This window comes from Salvelinus alpinus, chromosome 25, assembly GCF_045679555.1.
Source record: "Salvelinus alpinus chromosome 25, SLU_Salpinus.1, whole genome shotgun sequence".
Lineage (NCBI taxonomy): Eukaryota > Metazoa > Chordata > Actinopteri > Salmoniformes > Salmonidae > Salvelinus > Salvelinus alpinus.
The window spans coordinates 47,346,604-47,366,124 of NC_092110.1; the positions used below are offsets into that span (position 1 = coordinate 47,346,604).

The 19,521-nt window shown below is 49.4% G+C and overlaps 1 protein-coding gene across 2 annotated transcripts in view; it reads left to right on the forward strand.

The window, feature by feature from the left end:
- The first annotated feature begins 2,741 nt into the window (after window positions 1-2,741).
- The window catches only part of LOC139554049 (vam6/Vps39-like protein), a 75,087-nt gene continuing 58,307 nt past the window's right edge, over window positions 2,742-19,521 (forward strand). The window contains exons 1-8 of one of the 2 annotated variants that reach the window (XM_071366964.1): window positions 2,742-3,380; window positions 3,825-3,890; window positions 4,050-4,114; window positions 4,552-4,594; window positions 4,823-4,917; window positions 5,098-5,196; window positions 10,741-10,833; window positions 11,184-11,367. In XM_071366964.1, coding sequence (XP_071223065.1) covers window positions 3,308-3,380; window positions 3,825-3,890; window positions 4,050-4,114; window positions 4,552-4,594; window positions 4,823-4,917; window positions 5,098-5,196; window positions 10,741-10,833; window positions 11,184-11,367 — 718 coding nt within the window. In that variant the 5' untranslated portion in view covers window positions 2,742-3,307. The remainder of the gene's footprint in view (window positions 3,381-3,824; window positions 3,891-4,049; window positions 4,115-4,551; window positions 4,595-4,822; window positions 4,918-5,097; window positions 5,197-10,740; window positions 10,834-11,183; window positions 11,368-19,521) is intronic. The other variant, XM_071366965.1, reaches the window with a different exon arrangement.

Here is a 19,521-nt window from a genome sequence, read left to right on the forward strand (position 1 = left end):
ACTGTATAGTAGAGTGGGCTGACAGTACTGTATAGTAGAGTGGGCTGACAGTACTGTATAGTAGAGTGGGCTGACAGTACTGTATAGTAGAGTGGGCTGACAGTACTGTATAGTAGAGTGGGCTGACAGTACTGTATAGTAGAGTGGGCTGACAGTACTGTATAGTAGAGTGGGCTGACAGTACTGTATAGTAGAGTGGGCTGACAGTACTGTATAGTAGAGTGGGCTGACAGTACTGTATAGTAGAGTGGGCTGACAGTACTGTATAGTAGAGTGGGCTGACAGTACTGTATAGTAGAGTGGGCTGACAGTACTGTATAGTAGAGTGGGCTGACAGTACTGTATAGTAGAGTGGGCTGACAGTACTGTATAGTAGAGTGGGCTGACAGTACTGTATAGTAGAGTGGGCTGACAGTACTGTATAGTAGAGTGGGCTGACAGTACTGTATAGTAGAGTGGGCTGACAGTACTGTATAGTAGAGTGGGCTGACAGTACTGTATAGTAGAGTGGGCTGACAGTACTGTATAGTAGAGTGGGCTGACAGTACTGTACAGTAGAGTGGGCTGACAGTACTGTATAGTAGAGTGGGCTGACAGTACTGTATAGTAGAGTGGGCTGACAGTACTGTATAGTAGAGTGGGCTGACAGTACTGTATAGTAGAGTGGGCTGACAGTACTGTATAGTAGAGTGGGCTGACAGTACTGTATAGTAGAGTGGGCTGACAGTACTGTATAGTAGAGTGGGCTGACAGTACTGTATAGTAGAGTGGGCTGACAGTACTGTACAGTAGAGTGGGCTGACAGTACTGTATAGTAGAGTGGGCTGACAGTACTGTATAGTAGAGTGGGCTGACAGTACTGTATAGTAGAGTGGGCTGACAGTACTGTATAGTAGAGTGGGCTGACAGTACTGTATAGTAGAGTGGGCTGACAGTACTGTATAGTAGAGTGGGCTGACAGTACTGTATAGTAGAGTGGGCTGACAGTACTGTATAGTAGAGTGGGCTGACAGTACTGTATAGTAGAGTGGGCTGACAGTACTGTATAGTAGAGTGATGAGTGGGCTGACAGTACTGTATAGTAGAGTGGGCTGACAGTACTGTATAGTAGAGTGGGCTGACAGTACTGTATAGTAGAGTGGGCTGACAGTACTGTATAGTAGAGTGGGCTGACAGTACTGTATAGTAGAGTGATGAGTGGGCTGACAGTACTGTATAGTAGAGTGATGAGTGGGCTGACAGTACTGTATAGTAGAGTGGGCTGACAGTACTGTATAGTAGAGTGGGCTGACAGTACTGTATAGTAGAGTGGGCTGACAGTACTGTATAGTAGAGTGGGCTGACAGTACTGTATAGTAGAGTGGGCTGACAGTACTGTATAGTAGAGTGGGCTGACAGTACTGTATAGTAGAGTGGGCTGACAGTACTGTATAGTAGAGTGGGCTGACAGTACTGTATAGTAGAGTGGTGAGTGGGCTGACAGTACTGTACATATATTATAATTCTGACCATGTTGAAGATTTGCAGTATGATAAATCTAGGAGTTTGTCCCAAATGGCACCCTATTTCTTATAGGTCCTGGTCAAAAGTAGTTCACTACTTAGAGAATAGGGTGCGATTTGGGACTCAAACAGCCTAAGTCACTTGGCCCAGAGAGTGAGTGAGTCAGTCTGCCCTGTCTGCCACTGCCACCTAGCTATAATAGTATTGACACACACCAGGTACAGTTTGATCACCTGTCTGATATTTGCTATGAATGCATTATAATTATATTTGTATTCTATTTTGTATGTACTGTATTCTGCCACTGTATTCTGCCACTGTATTCTGCCACTGTATTCTGCCACTGTATTCTGCCACTGTATTCTGCAGTGGCAGAAGTGAGTGACCTCTGCCACTCTATTCTGCCTCTCTATTCTGCCTCTCTATTCTGCCAATCTATTCTATCTATTCTGCCAATCTATTCTATCTATTCTGCCTCTCTATTCTGCCAATCAATTCTATCTATTCTGCCAATCAATTCTATCTATTCTGCCAATCTATTCTATTTATTCTGCCAATCTATTCTATCTATTCTGCCAATCTATTCTATCTATCCTGCCAATCTATTCTATCTATTCTGCCAATCTATTCTATCTATTCTGCCTCTCTATTCTGCCAATCTATTCTATCTATTCTGCCAATCAATTCTATCTATTCTGCCAATCAATTCTATCTATTCTGCCAATCTATTCTATCTATTCTGCCAATCTATTCTATCTATTCTGCCAATCTATTCTGCAACACAATTCTGCCACTCAATTCTGCCACAGTATTCTGTCACCACCTAAGCTAATTATAGGTCTAGGACAAGTCATTTATTCAACTGCAATATGTGGCCAGTCTAGGACTAGTCATTTATTTTTGTAGACTACATGGTTTTGTATTGTTGGATTGTCATGCATTGCAGCCAGGGTTTTGTTTTGTTTTTGTAGCAGGAAATAAAGACAACATTAAGGTGAGTCTGTATTGTAGTTTCTTATTTGTAAGGTTATTGTATGTCTTTTTGCTGTTTATTCTGCGATTTAAAGTGTATTTATATTAATCCCACGTTGTCATAACTATGCAAATGAATACAATATGTAAATAGTATTACTTTGAGTTGGAATTGATTTGCGTGTTGTTCACCCAAGCTTCATACATCACTGTATTCTCTACTACACCCGGTGCTGGACGGATCGGGAATGTGCGTCTTGTTTTAATTCGTCCCTTGTGAGTGTACTGACTTCAGTCACATGTCTGCAGAACCCGAGTCTGTAGCAGACCGGGGCAGACGTCGTTCAACCGTGAGAGGAACTAGCCAGCCAGCTAGCTTTTTTTTTTTTTTAGCAAACAGAGCAACTTGCACGAAAATTATTTATCTAGTCATTTCTGATTGTCTTGCCAAAATCAAGTTTATCAAGTGGTCGGTCAAGACTAGCATGGGATGCTGACTATGGAATTTAGTTGTCTTGCTAGCTAGCTTGTTAGCATTTGTGTGTGTGTTAACGCTAGCTAGCTGGATAGAGGAATTTCCTTGTGATTCATTTTTGGACGTAATTTGCTTGGTTGTCATGGCTTCAACGAATGACAGGAATTATCTTCAAGTCACCAATACGGATTAAATAAACGGTTTGATCGGCGGGGGGGACATGACATTTTAGGCGTGCCTTGTAACGTTGCTCAACGTGAAAATGTTTCTTGTCATACTGGTTGGCTAGTAAACATTAGCATAGCTAGCTAAAACGAAACGACGGTTTCCACCAACCGCTACTAGGAAAGCTCCACAATGCATGACGCTTACGAACCGGTACCTATCCTGGAGAAACTCCCTCTCCAGATTGACTGTCTTGCGGCCTGGGGTAAGTTGGCATTGTCAGCTAACTAGCTGTCTATCTAGCTAACAGCACATTCTTGTTGACATGAACACTAGCTGGCTGGTTTGTTTACCATTTTAACGTTAGCCAGCTGATAACTTTGCCAGCTGACCAATTTATAGCTTGATGAGTTTTGAGGTGACAGACAATTGTAAACAAAGTCACCCTGTCTTGGGCAACCCTGTCGATGACAGATTTATTAGAGACCAAGTCATATTTAATGAATAACATTGTGTTATAATGGCTCCCAGGTGATGTCCTCATAGGGTGTGTCCCAAATGGCATGGCACCCTAATTCCTATGTATTTAACAGGAGCCCTATGGGTTCTTATCAAAAGTAGTGCACTACATAAGGACATAGGTGCCATTTGGGACATTACCATGCTGAGGTCCTTCTATTTCCTATTTCTATTTCCTATCACGTCACAGAGGACTGGCTTCTAGTCGGGACCAAACCAGGCCATCTGCTGCTCTACAGAATCAAAAAGGATGCAGGTAAATGAGAGACAGAGACCTCTGCTTTCAGCCTCTGTCCTGTGTTTTTGTGTGTGTATAGTTGGCTTCGGTGTGCAATAGTTTCCAGTGTTATGACCTCATCCTGTAGCAGGTGTCTCAAACAAGGAAACATATCCGCTCTCTCTTTCTTCCTTGTAGGTACCAACAGGTTTGAGGTGACTCTGGAGAAATCCAACAAGAACTTCTCCAAGAAGATCCAGCAGGTAGGCAGGTGAAGTGAGGATGGAGGGGGCTTGGAGGTCTCTCTCTCTCTCTCTCTCTCTCTCTCTCTCTCTCTCTCTCTCTCTCTCTCTCTCTCTCTCTCTTTCTCTCTCTCTCTCTCTCTCTCTCTCTGTCCCCCCTCCAGGCTTTTAAGGCACTGTCCCAAGAGGACCTCTTTCAGTGACTGTCTCTCGTAATGTACACACACTTCACATTCTGTTGATGTGACAGGAATTACAAATTTTAAAAAAGTACCACAGATTGAAACAAATCTAGTAGACACTGTTGTCCCAGCCTAGTTCCAGATCTGTGATGTGCTATGGCCAACTCCGTTGCTGTCCTTGAGTGACAAGGAGTTGGTGACAGACTGACACTCACTCAGGTTATCATTGTCACCATCTCAGTTTCACCTCTGGTCTCTTTCTTCTGTTCCTCACAGCTCTTCATTGTCTCACAGTACAAGATCCTCATCAGTCTACTGGGTAAAACATTTTCCTCAGACAAACAATCGGCCATATTGTTCACATGAACATGAGTTTGGTTATCTCAGTAATCCATAAGTCAAAGGTTGTTTTTAATATCGTCTCTGTGTGTGTGTGTGTGTGTGTGTGTGTGTGTGTGTGTGTGTGTGTGTGTGTGTGTGTGTGTGTGTGTGTGTGTCTGTGTGCATGCGTACGTGTGTGTCTGCATGTGTGTTCCTCTCTCCACAGAGAACAACATCCATGTCCACGACCTATTGACCTTTCAGCAGATTACTGTGGTCTCCAAGGCCAAAGGGGCAACGCTCTTCGCCTGTGACCTGCAGGTAAAATGCAGCTCTGGTGACGGAGACATAGTTTGTAAATGTCTCGATGTGAACCAGTTCATTGTATTTATCTGTAGCTCCTGTAAAGACAATTTCACAGATTTTACAGGAAATATATCACAAATTTCTGTTTTTCCCTGTGACAATGGACGTATAGTCTTCTTCTGCTTCGTCCTGCAGCTGTCCCCTTCAGGAGAAGCCCAGCTGAGGATGTGTGTTGCAGTGAAGAAGAAACTTCAGCTGTACTACTGGAAGGACAGGGAGTTCTATGAGCTGCAGGTGAGACAGGTAGTTCTATGAGCTGCAGGTAAGACAGGGAGTTCTACGAGCTGCAGGTAAGACAGGGGGTTCTATGAGCTGCAGGTAAGACAGGGAGTTCTATGAGCTGCAGGTAAGACAGGGAGTTCTACGAGCTGCAGGTAAGACAGGGGGTTCTATGAGCTGCAGGTAAGACAGGGAGTTCTATGAGCTGCAGGTAAGACAGGGAGTTCTACGAGCTGCAGGTAAGACAGGGGGTTCTATGAGCTGCAGGTAAGACAGGGAGTTCTATGAGCTGCAGGTAAGACAGGGAGTTCTACGAGCTGCAGGTAAGACAGGGGGTTCTATGAGCTGCAGGTAAGACAGGGAGTTCTATGAGCTGCAGGTAAGACAGGGAGTTCTACGAGCTGCAGGTAAGACAGGGGGGAGTTCTATGAGCTGCAGGTAAGACGGGGGGAGTTCTATGAGCTGCAGGTAAGACAGGGGGAGTTCTATGAGCTGCAGGTAAGACGGGGGGAGTTCTATGAGCTGCAGGTAAGACAGGGGGGAGTTCTATGAGCTGCAGGTAAGACGGGGGAGTTCTATGAGCTGCAGGTAAGACGGGGGGGAGTTCTATGAGCTGCAGGTAAGACGGGGGGGAGTTCTATGAGCTGCAGGTAAGACAGGGGGTTCTATGAGCTGCAGGTAAGACAGAGGGGAGTTCTATGAGCTGCAGGTAAGACGGGGGAGTTCTATGAGCTGCAGGTAAGACGGGGGAGTTCTATGAGCTGCAGGTAAGACGGGGGGAGTTCTATGAGCTGCAGGTAAGACGGGGGGAGTTCTATGAGCTGCAGGTAAGACAGGGGGGAGTTCTATGAGCTGCAGGTAAGACGGGGGGGAGTTCTATGAGCTGCAGGTAAGACGGGGGGGAGTTCTATGAGCTGCAGGTAAGACGGGGGGGAGTTCTATGAGCTGCAGGGAAGACGGGGGGGAGTTCTATGAGCTGCAGGTAAGACAAGGGGGAGTTCTATGAGCTGCAGGTAAGACAGGGGGGAGTTCTATGAGCTGCAGGTAAGACAGGGGGGAGTTCTATGAGCTGCAGGTAAGACGGGGGAGTTCTATGAGCTGCAGGTAAGACAGGTAGTTCTATGAGCTGCAGGTAAGACAGGGAGTTCTACGAGCTGCAGGTAAGACAGGGGGTTCTATGAGCTGCAGGTAAGACAGGGAGTTCTACGAGCTGCAGGTAAGACAGGGGGTTCTATGAGCTGCAGGTAAGACAGGGAGTTCTATGAGCTGCAGGTAAGACAGGGAGTTCTACGAGCTGCAGGTAAGACAGGGGGTTCTATGAGCTGCAGGTAAGACAGGGAGTTCTATGAGCTGCAGGTAAGACAGGGAGTTCTACGAGCTGCAGGTAAGACAGGGGGGAGTTCTATGAGCTGCAGGTAAGACGGGGGGAGTTCTATGAGCTGCAGGTAAGACGGGGGAGTTCTATGAGCTGCAGGTAAGACGGGGGGAGTTCTATGAGCTGCAGGTAAGACAGGGGGAGTTCTATGAGCTGCAGGTAAGACAGGGGGAGTTCTATGAGCTGCAGGTAAGACAGGGGGGAGTTCTATGAGCTGCAGGTAAGACAGGGGGGAGTTCTATGAGCTGCAGGTAAGACAGGGGGGAGTTCTATGAGCTGCAGGTAAGACAGGGGGGAGTTCTATGAGCTGCAGGTAAGACAGGGGGGAGTTCTATGAGCTGCAGGTAAGACAGGTAGTTCTATGAGCTGCAGGTAAGACAGGGGGGAGTTCTATGAGCTGCAGGTAAGACAGGGGGGGTTCTATGAGCTGCAGGTAAGACGGGGGAGTTCTATGAGCTGCAGGTAAGACAAGGGGAGTTCTATGAGCTGCAGGTAAGACAGGGGGGAGTTCTATGAGCTGCAGGTAAGACAGGTAGTTCTATGAGCTGCAGGTAAGACAGGGGGGAGTTCTATGAGCTGCAGGTAAGACAGGGGGGAGTTCTATGAGCTGCAGGTAAGACAGGGGGGAGTTCTATGAGCTGCAGGTAAGACAGGGGGGAGTTCTATGAGCTGCAGGTAAGACAGGGGGGAGTTCTATGAGCTGCAGGTAAGACAGGGGGGAGTTCTATGAGCTGCAGGTAAGACAGGGGGGAGTTCTATGAGCTGCAGGTAAGACAGGGGGGAGTTCTATGAGCTGCAGGTAAGACAGGGGGGAGTTCTATGAGCTGCAGGTAAGACAGGGGGGAGTTCTATGAGCTGCAGGTAAGACAGGGGGGAGTTCTACGAGCTGCAGGTAAGACAGGGGGGAGTTCTACGAGCTGCAGGTAAGACAGGGGGGAGTTCTATGAGCTGCAGGTAAGACAGGGGGGAGTTCTATGAGCTGCAGGTAAGACAGGGGGGAGTTCTATGAGCTGCAGGTAAGACAGGGGGGAGTTCTATGAGCTGCAGGTAAGACAGGGGGGAGTTCTATGAGCTGCAGGTAAGACATGGGGGAGTTCTATGAGCTGCAGGTAAGACAGGGGGGAGTTCTATGAGCTGCAGGTAAGACAGGGGGGAGTTCTACGAGCTGCAGGTAAGACAGGGGGGAGTTCTACGAGCTGCAGGTAAGACAGGGGGGAGTTCTATGAGCTGCAGGTAAGACAGGGGGGAGTTCTATGAGCTGCAGGTAAGACAGGGGGGAGTTCTATGAGCTGCAGGTAAGACAGGGGGGAGTTCTATGAGCTGCAGGTAAGACAGGGGGGAGTTCTATGAGCTGCAGGTAAGACATGGGGGAGTTCTATGAGATGCAGGTAAGACATGGGGGGGTTCTATGAGCTGCAGGTAAGACATGGGGGGGTTCTATGAGCTGCAGGTAAGACGGGGGGGGAGTTCTATGAGCTGCAGGTAAGACGGGGGGGAGTTCTATGAGCTGCAGGTAAGACGGGGGGGAGTTCTATGAGCTGCAGGTTGAATATTATATATTAGGGCTGAATATTATAATTCCCTTTTCCTGGCTGCCTATCGCCCTGTTCCGAAGCCACCACTCACATGGCTGTTTCAGATATATCAATTCCTATTAGCCACTGGCCGTCACGTGATCGGGTCCTTCTCAGGCATCTCAGCTCTGAAGTAGGCTACCAGTGAAGACCGACACATCTGGGATGAAATGGCACGCGCCCTTATCGAATTCCGACAGTATATACAGTACATTCGGAAAGTATTCAGACCCCTTGACAATTTCCACATTTTGTTACGCTACAGTCTTATTCTATTCTTATTCTTCTTATTCTTATTCTATCAATCTACTCACAATACCCCATAATGACAAAGCAAAAATAGGTTTTTAGAAATGTTTACAAATTTTAAAACAGAAATACCACATTTACATAAGTATTCAGACCCTTTACTCAGTACTTTGTTGAAGCACCTTTGGCAGCGATTACAGCATTGAGTCTTCTTGGGTATGACGCAACAAGCTTGGCACACCTGTATTTGGGGAGTTTCTCCCATTCTTCTCTGCAGATCCTCTCAAGCTCTGTCAGGTTGGATGGGGAGCGTCGCTGCACAGCTATTTTCAGGTCCCTCCAGAGATGTTCGATCGGGTTCAAGTCCGGGCTCTGGCTGGGCCACTCAAGGACATTCAGAGACTTGTCCTGAAGCCACTCCTGCATTGTCTTGGCTGTGTGCTTAGGGTCGTTGTCCTGTTGAAAGGTGAACCTTCACCCCAGTCTGAGGTTCTGAGCGCTCTGGAGCAGGTTTTCATCAAAATAGCTGTGCAGCGACGCTCCCCATCCAACCTTGCAGCGACGCTCCCCATCCAACCTTGCCGCTACGCTCCCCATCCAACCTTGCAGCGACGCTCCCCATCCAACCTTGCAGCCACGCTCCCCATCCAACCTTGCAGCGACGCTCCCCATCCAACCTTGCAGCGACGCTCCCCATCCAACCTTGCAGCGACGCTCCCCATCCAACCTTACCGCGACGCTCCCCATCCAACCTTGACGCTCCCCATCCAACCTTGACGCTCCCCATCCAACCTCGACGCTCCCCATCCAACCTTGCAGCGACGCTCCCCATCCAACCTTGACGCTCCCCATCCAACCTTGACGCTCCCCATCCAACCTCGACGCTCCCCATCCAACCTTGACGCTCCCCATCCAACCTTACCGCGACGCTCCCCATCCAACCTTGACGCTCTCCATCCAACCTTGCAGCGACGCTCCCCATCCAACCTCGACGCTCCCCATCCAACCTTACCGCAACGCTCCCCATCCAACCTTGCAGCGACGCTCCCCATCCAACCTTAACGCGACGCTCCCATCCAACCTTGCAGCGACGCTCCCCATCCAACCTTGCAGCGACGCTCCCCATCCAACCTTGACGCTCCCCATCCAACCTTGACGCTCCCCATCCAACCTCGACGCTCCCCATCCAACCTTGACGCTCCCCATCCAACCTTACCGCGACGCTCCCCATCCAACCTTGACGCTCTCCATCCAACCTTGCAGCGACGCTCCCCATCCAACCTCGACGCTCCCCATCCAACCTTACCGCGACGCTCCCCATCCAACCTTGCAGCGACGCTCCCCATCCAACCTTAACGCGACGCTCCCATCCAACCTTGCAGCGACGCTCCCCATCCAACCTTGACGCTCCCCATCCAACCTTACCGCGACGCTCCCCATCCAACCTTGACGCTCTCCATCCAACCTTGCAGCGACGCTCCCCATCCAACCTTGCAGCGACGCTCCCCATCTAACCTTGACGTGACGCTCCCCATCCAACCTTGCCGTGACGCTCCCCATCCAACCTTGACGCTCCCCATCCAACCTTGCAGCGACGCTCCCCATCCAACCTTGCAGCGACGCTCCCCATCCAACCTTGACGCTCCCCATCCAACCTTGCCGCGACGCTCCCCATCCAACCTTGACGCTCCCCATCCAACCTTGCAGCGACGCTCCCCATCCAACCTTGACGCTCCCCATCCAACCTTGCAGCGACGCTCCCCATCCCACCTTGCCGCGACGCTCCCCATCCAACCTTGCCGCGACGCTCCCCATCCCACCTGACTGAGCTTGACAGGATCTTTATTTATGGGCATTTACATACACTTATGTTTTTCTTAACAGAATAGCTAGTGTTTTTCAAATCAATTTAGTTTGGCTATTTTGGTTAATGGCCTCGGTGCCCTAGCAGATGGCCTCGGTGCCCTAGCAGATGGCCTTGGTGCCCTGGCAGATGGCCTCGGTGCCCTGACATATGGCCTCGGTGCCCTGGCAGATGGCCTCTGTGCCCTGGCAGATGGCCTCTGTGCCCTGGCAGATGGCCTCGGTGCCCTGACATATGGCCTCGGTGCCCTGGCAGATGGCCTCGGCGCCCTGGCAGATGGCCTCGGTGCCCTGGCAGATTGGGATCCTCTTTGAAGGCCAAATGACCTTACCCATAAAATCACGAAATTCCAGGCCTGCAAGATGGGCGTGTGAGTGGACAGACTCTTACCAAAGAACATGGGAATGATAGAGGAAAATACAGACCTTACATGTAGAAGGATTTTGTTAACCAATAAGTATTAACCTGATAAGTGTTTTTATTTATTTGTCTGTCAGGGGGACTTTTCTGCTCCGGACATCCCGAAGTCCATGGCCTGGTGTCAGAACTCCATCTGTGTCGGGTTCAAGAGGGACTACTACCTCATCCGGGTCAGTGGGGCACAAAAAAGGGAAACACTGTGTGTGGATTTCATGTGAACCTGTGGAAGACCTCTTCTAATATGATATATTATGTGTATATGAGCTATTATTATGAAGAGGGGCTTTGACCTCTTTCTCAATTACCCTCTTCGTCTGTACTGATTTGGAGAAGACTTGACAAGTTAACAATAATATAGTAGACGCTTATAATTAGGCTGTTCAGCTTTCAGTAGCTTTCACCTGGTCGGTTGTTTCCGCTCCGAATCAGGACAGGAGCGGATAGAAGGAGATTGGTTGTGTGTTATTCCCCTCTGTATCCTCAGACCTCTCCCCTTGACATCTGTCTCTTTGTCCTCCAGATGGATGGTCGTGGTTCCATCAAGGAGCTCTTCCCCACGGGGAAGCAGCTGGAGCCCCTGGTGGTCCCTCTGGCTGATGGGAAGGTGGCGGTGGGGCAGGATGACCTCACGGTGGTGCTCAACGAGGAGGGGGTCTGCACTCAGAAGTGTGCCCTCAACTGGACTGACATCCCTATTGATATGGGTACTAATGTTTTCTTGTTATAGTTTTTTCCCCCCTGGCTCAGCAGTATGGTATTAGATAATGGATATGCTTAAATTACTATACGCCATTTTGTTTGTCTACAGACTTGCTACTTCCTTTTTGTTTCAAGTTTTTGTGTAGCCCACTTCACACTTACGATGCAATATTACTTTAAAGACTAAAACGAATTACTGTTGTCTATGTTTGTCGTCTACAGACTTAACGCCACTTCATTTTATATTTGGACTATTCAGTGTGTTATGGTTGGAACTTGAACATGATGGGGCCATACTTGCGAACATAAGCAGCCTTTTTTAAATTTAAACTGTTTCTAATTTTTTTTAAATTGTCTCTTAACTTGCACGTGAGAGAATGCTAAATTGTAGCTGGTCCCATCAGATATCATAGCAAACATTAGCCCTATGCTAACCTCATCAGGTGACAGTGATTTATATTCTGTTTTGTTTTTTTTAATCAGCCTATCAAAGAGCTTAGACTTTATATCCACCAACCAATGGTATTTCTTACAATAGATCAAACCCAGCCACTAGAGGGATATTTTAAACCTAAAAATTCAAGGTTTACATTTGTTCCTTTGGTCTGTAACAGAATGTTGTGTGCCAACATCGATCCTTGGCAAGACTACTACTAATGTTAGACATTTTCGCATAAATGTGCAAAAATGCCAAATTTTTGTTGATCTGTTTGACACACGTTTATTGGTCACATGCAGATGTTATTGCGGGTTTTAACGAAATCCATGTGGTTTTATGGATGAAATATGTACGTTTATCACGCATCGGAAAAAGAAAAGCGAAGAGCCTTATGGATTTGTCAAATATCAGTCATGATCACCATCACTTTTAGGTGGCCCACTGCTGAAGTGGTTGACTCCAAGTCCATAGTGTCCCACTGCTGAAGTGGTCGACTCCGAGTCCATAGTGGCCCACTGCTGAAGTGGTCGACTCCAGGTCCATAGTGTCCCACTGCTGAAGTGGTCGACTCCGAGTCCATAGTGGCCCACTGCTGAAGTGGTCGACTCCAAGTCCATAGTGTCCCACTGCTGAAGTGGTCGACTCCGAGGTCCATAGTGGCCCACTGCTGAAGTGGTCGACTCCAGGTCCATAGTGTCCCACTGCTGAAGTGGTCGACTCCGAGTCCATAGTGGCCCACTGCTGAAGTGGTCGACTCCAGGTCCATAGTGTCCCACTGCTGAAGTGGTCGACTCCGAGTCCATAGTGTCCCACTGCTGAAGTGGTTGACTCCAGGTCCATAGTGTCCCACTGCTGAAGTGGTTGACTCCAGGTCCATAGTGTCCCACTGCTGAAGTGGTCGACTCCGAGTCCATAGTGGCCCACTGCTGAAGTGGTCGACTCCGAGTCCATAGTGTCCCACTGCTGAAGTGGTCGACTCCGAGTCCATAGTGGCCCACTGCTGAAGTGGTCGACTCCAGGTCCATAGTGTCCCACTGCTGAAGTGGTCGACTCCGAGTCCATAGTGGCCCACTGCTGAAGTGGTCGACTCCAGGTCCATAGTGTCCCACTGCTGAAGTGGTCGACTCCGAGTCCATAGTGTCCCACTGCTGAAGTGGTTGACTCCAGGTCCATAGTGTCCCACTGCTGAAGTGGTTGACTCCAGGTCCATAGTGTCCCACTGCTGAAGTGGTTGACTCCAGGTCCATAGTGTCCCACTGCTGAAGTGGTCGACTCCAGGTCCATAGTGTCCCACTGCTGAAGTGGTTGACTTCAAGTCCATAGTGGCCCACTGCTGAAGTGGTTGACTCCAGGTCCATAGTGGTCCACTGCTGAAGTGGTTGACTTCAAGTCCATAGTGTCCCACTGCTGAAGTGGTTGACTCCAGGTCCATAGTGGCCCACTGCTGAAGTGGTTGACTCCAGGTCCATAGTGGTCCACTGCTGAAGTGGTCGACTCCGAGTCCATAGTGGCCCACTGCTGAAGTGGTCGACTCCAGGTCCATAGTGTCCCACTGCTGAAGTGGTCGACTCCAGGTCCATAGTGGCCCACTGCTGAAGTGGTCGACTCCAGGTCCATAGTGTCCCACTGCTGAAGTGGTCGACTCCGAGTCCATAGTGGCCCACTGCTGAAGTGGTCGACTCCAGGTCCATAGTGGCCCACTGCTGAAGTGGTTGACTCCAGGTCCATAGTGGTCCACTGCTGAAGTGGTTGACTCCGAGTCCATAGTGTCCCACTGCTGAAGTGGTTGAGTCCAAGTCGATAGTGCACTTTAACCATGGGTTCGAGTCCCCTTCGTGTCAAGCTTTTTTGTTGAGGAATAAACTGTTCCTTTCCGGTCCTTGTTGCTCGATTCAAAACGCATGTGATGAAGTGGATGATTATAATAATGCATAGCCTTTAAAACGCTGTAGGCCTGCATAAGAAAATAGCCAACTAGTGACAGCCTACACTAACATCTCTCCACCAGGAGAGGGCGTAGTCACTTCATGGGTAGGCACCCACCAGGCTTTCACCTCAGTGACCTGGTAGCCAAGGCGACATATGGAATCGGTCCACGGTGGTTAATGGGCTTCATCGTGAATTGAGGGTATACCATTACAAAGTGCCATATGCATTAGTAGGTTAGAACATTAGGACACTATCTGATGTGAATGGATGTAGGCTATAGCTATGTTACAGAAAAGGATCATTTGTTTTTGTATTTATTATGGATCCCCATTAGTTCCTGTCAAGGCAGCAGCTACTCTTCCTGGGGTTTATTATGGATCCCCATTAGTTCCTGCCAAGGCAGCAGCTACTCTTCCTGGGGTTTATTATGGATCCCCATTAGTTCCTGCCAAGGCAGCAGCTACTCTTCCTGGGGTTTATTATGGATCCCCATTAGTTCCTGCCAAGGCAGCAGCTACTCTTCCTGGGGTTTATTATGGATCCCCATTAGTTCCTGCCAAGGCATCAGCTACTCTTCCTGGGGTTTATTATGGATCCCCATTAGTTCCTGCCAAGGCAGCAGCTGCTTTTCCTGTGGTTTATTATGGATCCCCATTAGTTCCTGCCAAGGCAGCAGCTACTCTTCCTGGGGTTTATTATGGATCCCCATTAGTTCCTGCCAAGGCAGCAGCTACTCTTCCTGGGGTTTATTATGGATCCCCATTAGTTCCTGCCAAGGCAGCAGCTACTCTTCCTGGGGTTTATTATGGATCCCCATTAGTTCCTGCCAAGGCATCAGCTACTCTTCCTGGGGTTTATTAAGGATCCCCATTAGTTCCTGTCAAGGCAGCAGCTACTCTTCCTGGGGTTTATTATGGATCCCCATTAGTTCCTGCCAAGGCAGCAGCTACTCTTCCTGGGGTTTATTATGGATCCCCATTAGTTCCTGCCAAGGCATCAGCTACTCTTCCTGGGGTTTATTAAGGATCCCCATTAGTTCCTGTCAAGGCAGCAGCTACTCTTCCTGGGGTTTATTATGGATCCCCATTAGTTCCTGCCAAGGCAGCATCCTCCAGTCTAATTTCTCATACAGTGGGGAGAACAAGTATTTGATACACTGCCGATTTTGCAGGTTTTCCTACTTACAAAGCATGTAGAGGTCTGTAATTTTTATCATAGGTACACTTCAACTGTGAGAGACGGAATCTAAAACAAAAATCCAGAAAATCACATTGTATGATTTTTAAGTAATTCATTTGCATTTTATTGCATGACATAAGTATTTGATCACCTACCAACCAGTAAGAATTCCGGCTCTCACAGACCTGTTAGTTTTTCTTTAAGAAGCCCTCCTGTTCTCCACTCATTACCTGTATTAACTGCACCTGTTTGAACTCGTTACCTGTATAAAAGACACCTGTCCACACACTCAATCAAACAGACTCCAACCTCTCCACAATGGCCAAGACCAGAGAGCTGTGTAAGGACATCAAGGATAAAATTGTAGACCTGCACAAGGCTGGGATGGGCTACAGGACAATAGGCAAGCAGCTTGGTGAGAAGGCAACAACTGTTGGCACAATTATTAGAAAATAGAAGAAAATAGAAGAAGTTCAAGATGATGGTCAATCACCCTCGGTCTGGGGCTCCATGCAAGATCTCACCTCGTGGGGCATCAATGATCATGAGGAAGGTGAGGGATCAGCCCAGAACTACACGGCAGGACCTGGTCAATGACCTGAAGAGAGCTGGGACCACAGTCTCAAAGAAAACCATTAGTAACACACTACGCCGTCATGGATTAAAATCCTGCAGCGCACACAAGGTCCCCCTGCTCAAGCAGGCGCATGTCCAGGCCCGTCTGAAGTTTGCCAATGACCATCTGGATGATCCAGAGGAGGAATGGGAGAAGGTCATGTGGTCTGATGATTCAAAAATAGAGCTTTTTGGTCTAAACTCCACTCGCCGTGTTTGGAGGAAGAAGAAGGATGAGTACAACCCCAAGAACACCATCCCAACCGTGAAGCATGGACGTGGAAACATCATTCTTTGGGGATGCTTTTCTGCAAAGGGGACAGGACGACTGCACCGTATTGAGGGGAGGATGGATGGGGCCATGTATTGCGAGATCTTAGCCAACAACCTCCTTCCCTCAGTAAGAGCATTGATGATGGGTCGTGGCTGGGTCTTCCAGCATGACAACGACCCGAAACACACAGCCAGGGCAACTAAGGAGTGGCTCCGTAAGAAGTATCTCAAGGTCCTGGAGTGGCCTAGCCAGTCTCCAGACCTGAACCCAATAGAAAATCTTTGGAGGGAGCTGAAAGTCCGTATTGCCCAGCGACAGCCCCGAAACCTGAAGGATCTGGAGAAGGTCTGTATGGAGGAGTGGGCCAAAATCCCTGCTGCAGTGTGTGCAAACCTGGTCAAGAACTACAGGAAACGTATGATCTCTGTAATTGCAAACAAAGGATTCAGTACCAAATATTAAGTTCTGCTTTTCTGATGTATCAAATACTTATGTCTTGCAATAAAATGCTAATTAATTACTTAAAAATCATACAATGTGATTTTCGGGATTTTTGTTTTAGATTCCGTCTCTCACAGTTGAAGTGTACCTATGATAAAAATTACAGACCTCTACATGCTTTGTAAGTAGGAAAACCTGCAAAATCGGCAGTGTATCAAATACTTGTTCTCCCCACTGTATGTAACAAAGCAGATGGGGAGGGAGGGGAACGGACGGACTTGTGTGACATTTGAATCCAATCTGGGGGCGATTACGTGGACTAGGCACTTTACATCTGTTTTGAGGTGGCATGTAGCCTAGTGGTTAGAGTGTAGAGGTGGCAGTGTAGCCAAGTGGTTAGAGTGTAGAGGTGGCAGGTAGCCTAGCGGTTAGAGTGTAGAGGTGGCAGGTAGCCTAGCGGTTAGAGTGTAGAGGTGGCATGTAGCCTAGCGGTTAGAGTGTAGAGGTGGCAGGTAGCCTAGTGGTTAGAGTGTAGAGGCGGCAGGTAGCCTAGTGGTTAGAGTGTAGAGGCGTCAGGTAGCCTAGTGGTTAGAGTGTGGAGGCGGCAGGTAGCCTAGTGGTTAGAGTGTAGAGGTGGCAGTGTAGCCAAGTGGTTAGAGTGTAGAGGTGGCAGGTAGCCTAGCGGTTAGAGTGTAGAGGTGGCAGGTAGCCTAGCGGTTAGAGTGTAGAGGTGGCATGTAGCCTAGCGGTTAGAGTGTAGAGGTGGCAGGTAGCCTAGCGGTTAGAGTGTAGAGGCGTCAGGTAGCCTAGTGGTTAGAGTGTGGAGGCGGCAGGTAGCCTAGTGGTTAGAGTGTAGAAGTGGCAGGTAGCCTAGTGATTAGAGTGTAGATGCGGCAGGTAGCCTAGTGGTTAGAGTGTAGAGGTGGCAGGTAGCCTAGTGGTTAGAGTGTAGAAGTGGCAGGTAGCCTAGTGATTAGAGTGTAGAGGTGGCAGGTAGCCTAGTGGTTAGAGTGTAGAAGTGGCAGGTAGCCTAGTGGTTAGAGTGTAGAGGTGGCAGGTAGCCTAGTGGTTAGAGTGTAGAAGTGGCAGGTAGCCTAGTGATTAGAGTGTAGATGCGGCAGGTAGCCTAGTGGTTAGAGTGTAGAGGTGGCAGGTAGCCTAGTGGTTAGAGTGTAGAGGTGGCAGGTAGCCTAGTGGTTAGAGTGTAGAGGTGGCAGGTAGCCTAGTGGTTAGAGTGTAGAGGTGGCAGGTAGCCTAGTGGTTAGAGCGTTGGACTAGTAACCAAAAGGTTGCAAGATCAAATCCCAGAGCTGACAAGGTAAAAATCTGTCGTTCTCCCCCTGAACAAGGCAGTTAACCCTCTGTTCCCCGGTAGGCCGTCATTGAAAATAAGAATTTGTTCTTAACTGACTTGCCTAGTTAAATAAAGGTAAAAAAAAAAAACACAGAGTCATCTGACCAGTCAGTCAAATCAGTTTGGTTTGGTTGTAATACTCAGTTTGGTTGTAATACTCCTGTCCTCCAGCGGGGCTGTTGATAACAGTTTGGTTGTAATACTCCTGTCCTCCAGCGGGGGCTGTTGGTAACAGTTTGGTTGTAATACTCCTGTCCTCCAGCGGGGGCTGTTGATAACAGTTTGGTTGTAATACTCCTGTCCTCCAGCAGGGCTGTTGATAACAGTTTGGTTGTAATACTCCTGTCCTCCAGCGGGGGCTGTTGATAACAGTTTGGTTGTAATACTCCTGTCCTCCAGCGGGGGCTGTTGATAACAGTTTGGTTGTAATGCCCCTGTCCTCCAGCGGGGCTGTTGATAACAGTTTGGTTGTAATACTCCTGTCCTCCAGCGGGGGCTGTTGATAACAGTTTGGTTGTAATACTCCTGTCCTCCAGCAGGGCTGTTGATAACAGTTTGGTTAGTTAACCGTACATACATGTTTCATGTTTCATATTACATGTTACATATTACATGTTACATATGGGTTGTCCAGGGAATCGAACCCGCTATCCTGCCATTGCAAGCACCAAACTCGACCAACTGAGCGACAGAGGACAACCCAGCACGTGCTGTGTTGTCAGTTTGAGTACAGGCGACCTGGGGAACACAATGTGGAGCTGTCTATTTTGCCCTGAGCATGTCCGCTCTTCTAAAGGCCTTTTGAGACAAAGAAGATGCAAATGAAGTCTTTTTGTTTTTAAAGACTCTTTGTCTTCTGTCTGTATCATTGGAATGCAGAAGTAACAGTCTGACAGGGGAAATGAAGGCTCCAAGCTACTGAGGTTTCAATTCAAACAGCAATTTCCTCATTTACATTGAGCCGACCGATCGTGTGGTTTTGGCAGGAGGCAGGACAGGAAGAGAATCGGCCAAGCGTTATGTCCACACATCTCTATATCCACACACTCCCTGTCATGCTCTACACGCACACACACACACACACACACACACACACACGTACAGTACAGTCTGATAATTTGTCTGATATTTGCTATTAATGCTTATTCTAAGACCTTGGATCTCCCCCTGGGTTCAGACAGTCTGCCCCCCCATCCTCCTCCTCAGCTGAACCCCGTCCTCCTCCTCGGCTGAGCCCCGTCCTCCTCCTCGGCTGAGCCTGAACCCCGTCCTCCTCCTCGGCTGAGCCCCGTCCTCCTCCTCGGCTGAGCCCCGTCCTCCTCCTCAGCTCAGCCGCGTCCTCCTCCTCGGCTCAGCCCCGTCCTCCTCCTCGGCTCAGCCCCGTCCTCCTCCTCGGCTCAGCCCCGTCATCCTCCTCGGCTCAGCCCCGTCCTCCTCCTCGGCTCAGCCCCGTCCTCCTCCTCGGCTCAGCACCGTCCTCCTCCTCGGCTCAGCCCCGTCCTCCTCCTCGGCTCAGCCCCGTCCTCCTCCTCGGCTGAGCCCCGTCCTCCTCCTCGGCTGAGCCCCGTCCTCCTCCTCGGCTGAGCCCCGTCCTCCTCCTCGGCTGAGCCCCGTCCTCCTCCTCGACTCAGCCCCGTCCTCCTCCTCGGCTCAGCCGCGTCCTCCTCCTCGGCTGAGCCCCGTCCTCCTCCTCGGCTGAGCCCCGTCCTCCTCCTCGGCTGAGCCCCGTCCTCCTCCTCGGCTGAGCCCCGTCCTCCTCCTCGGCTCAGCCCCGTCCTCCTCCTCGGCTCAGCCCCGTCCTCCTCCTCGGCTCAGCCCCGTCCTCCTCCTCGGCTGAGCCCCGTCCTCCTCCTCGGCTGAGCCCCGTCCTCCTCCTCGGCTCAGCCCCGTCCTCCTCCTCGGCTCAGCCGCGTCCCAGGCCGTTCTAA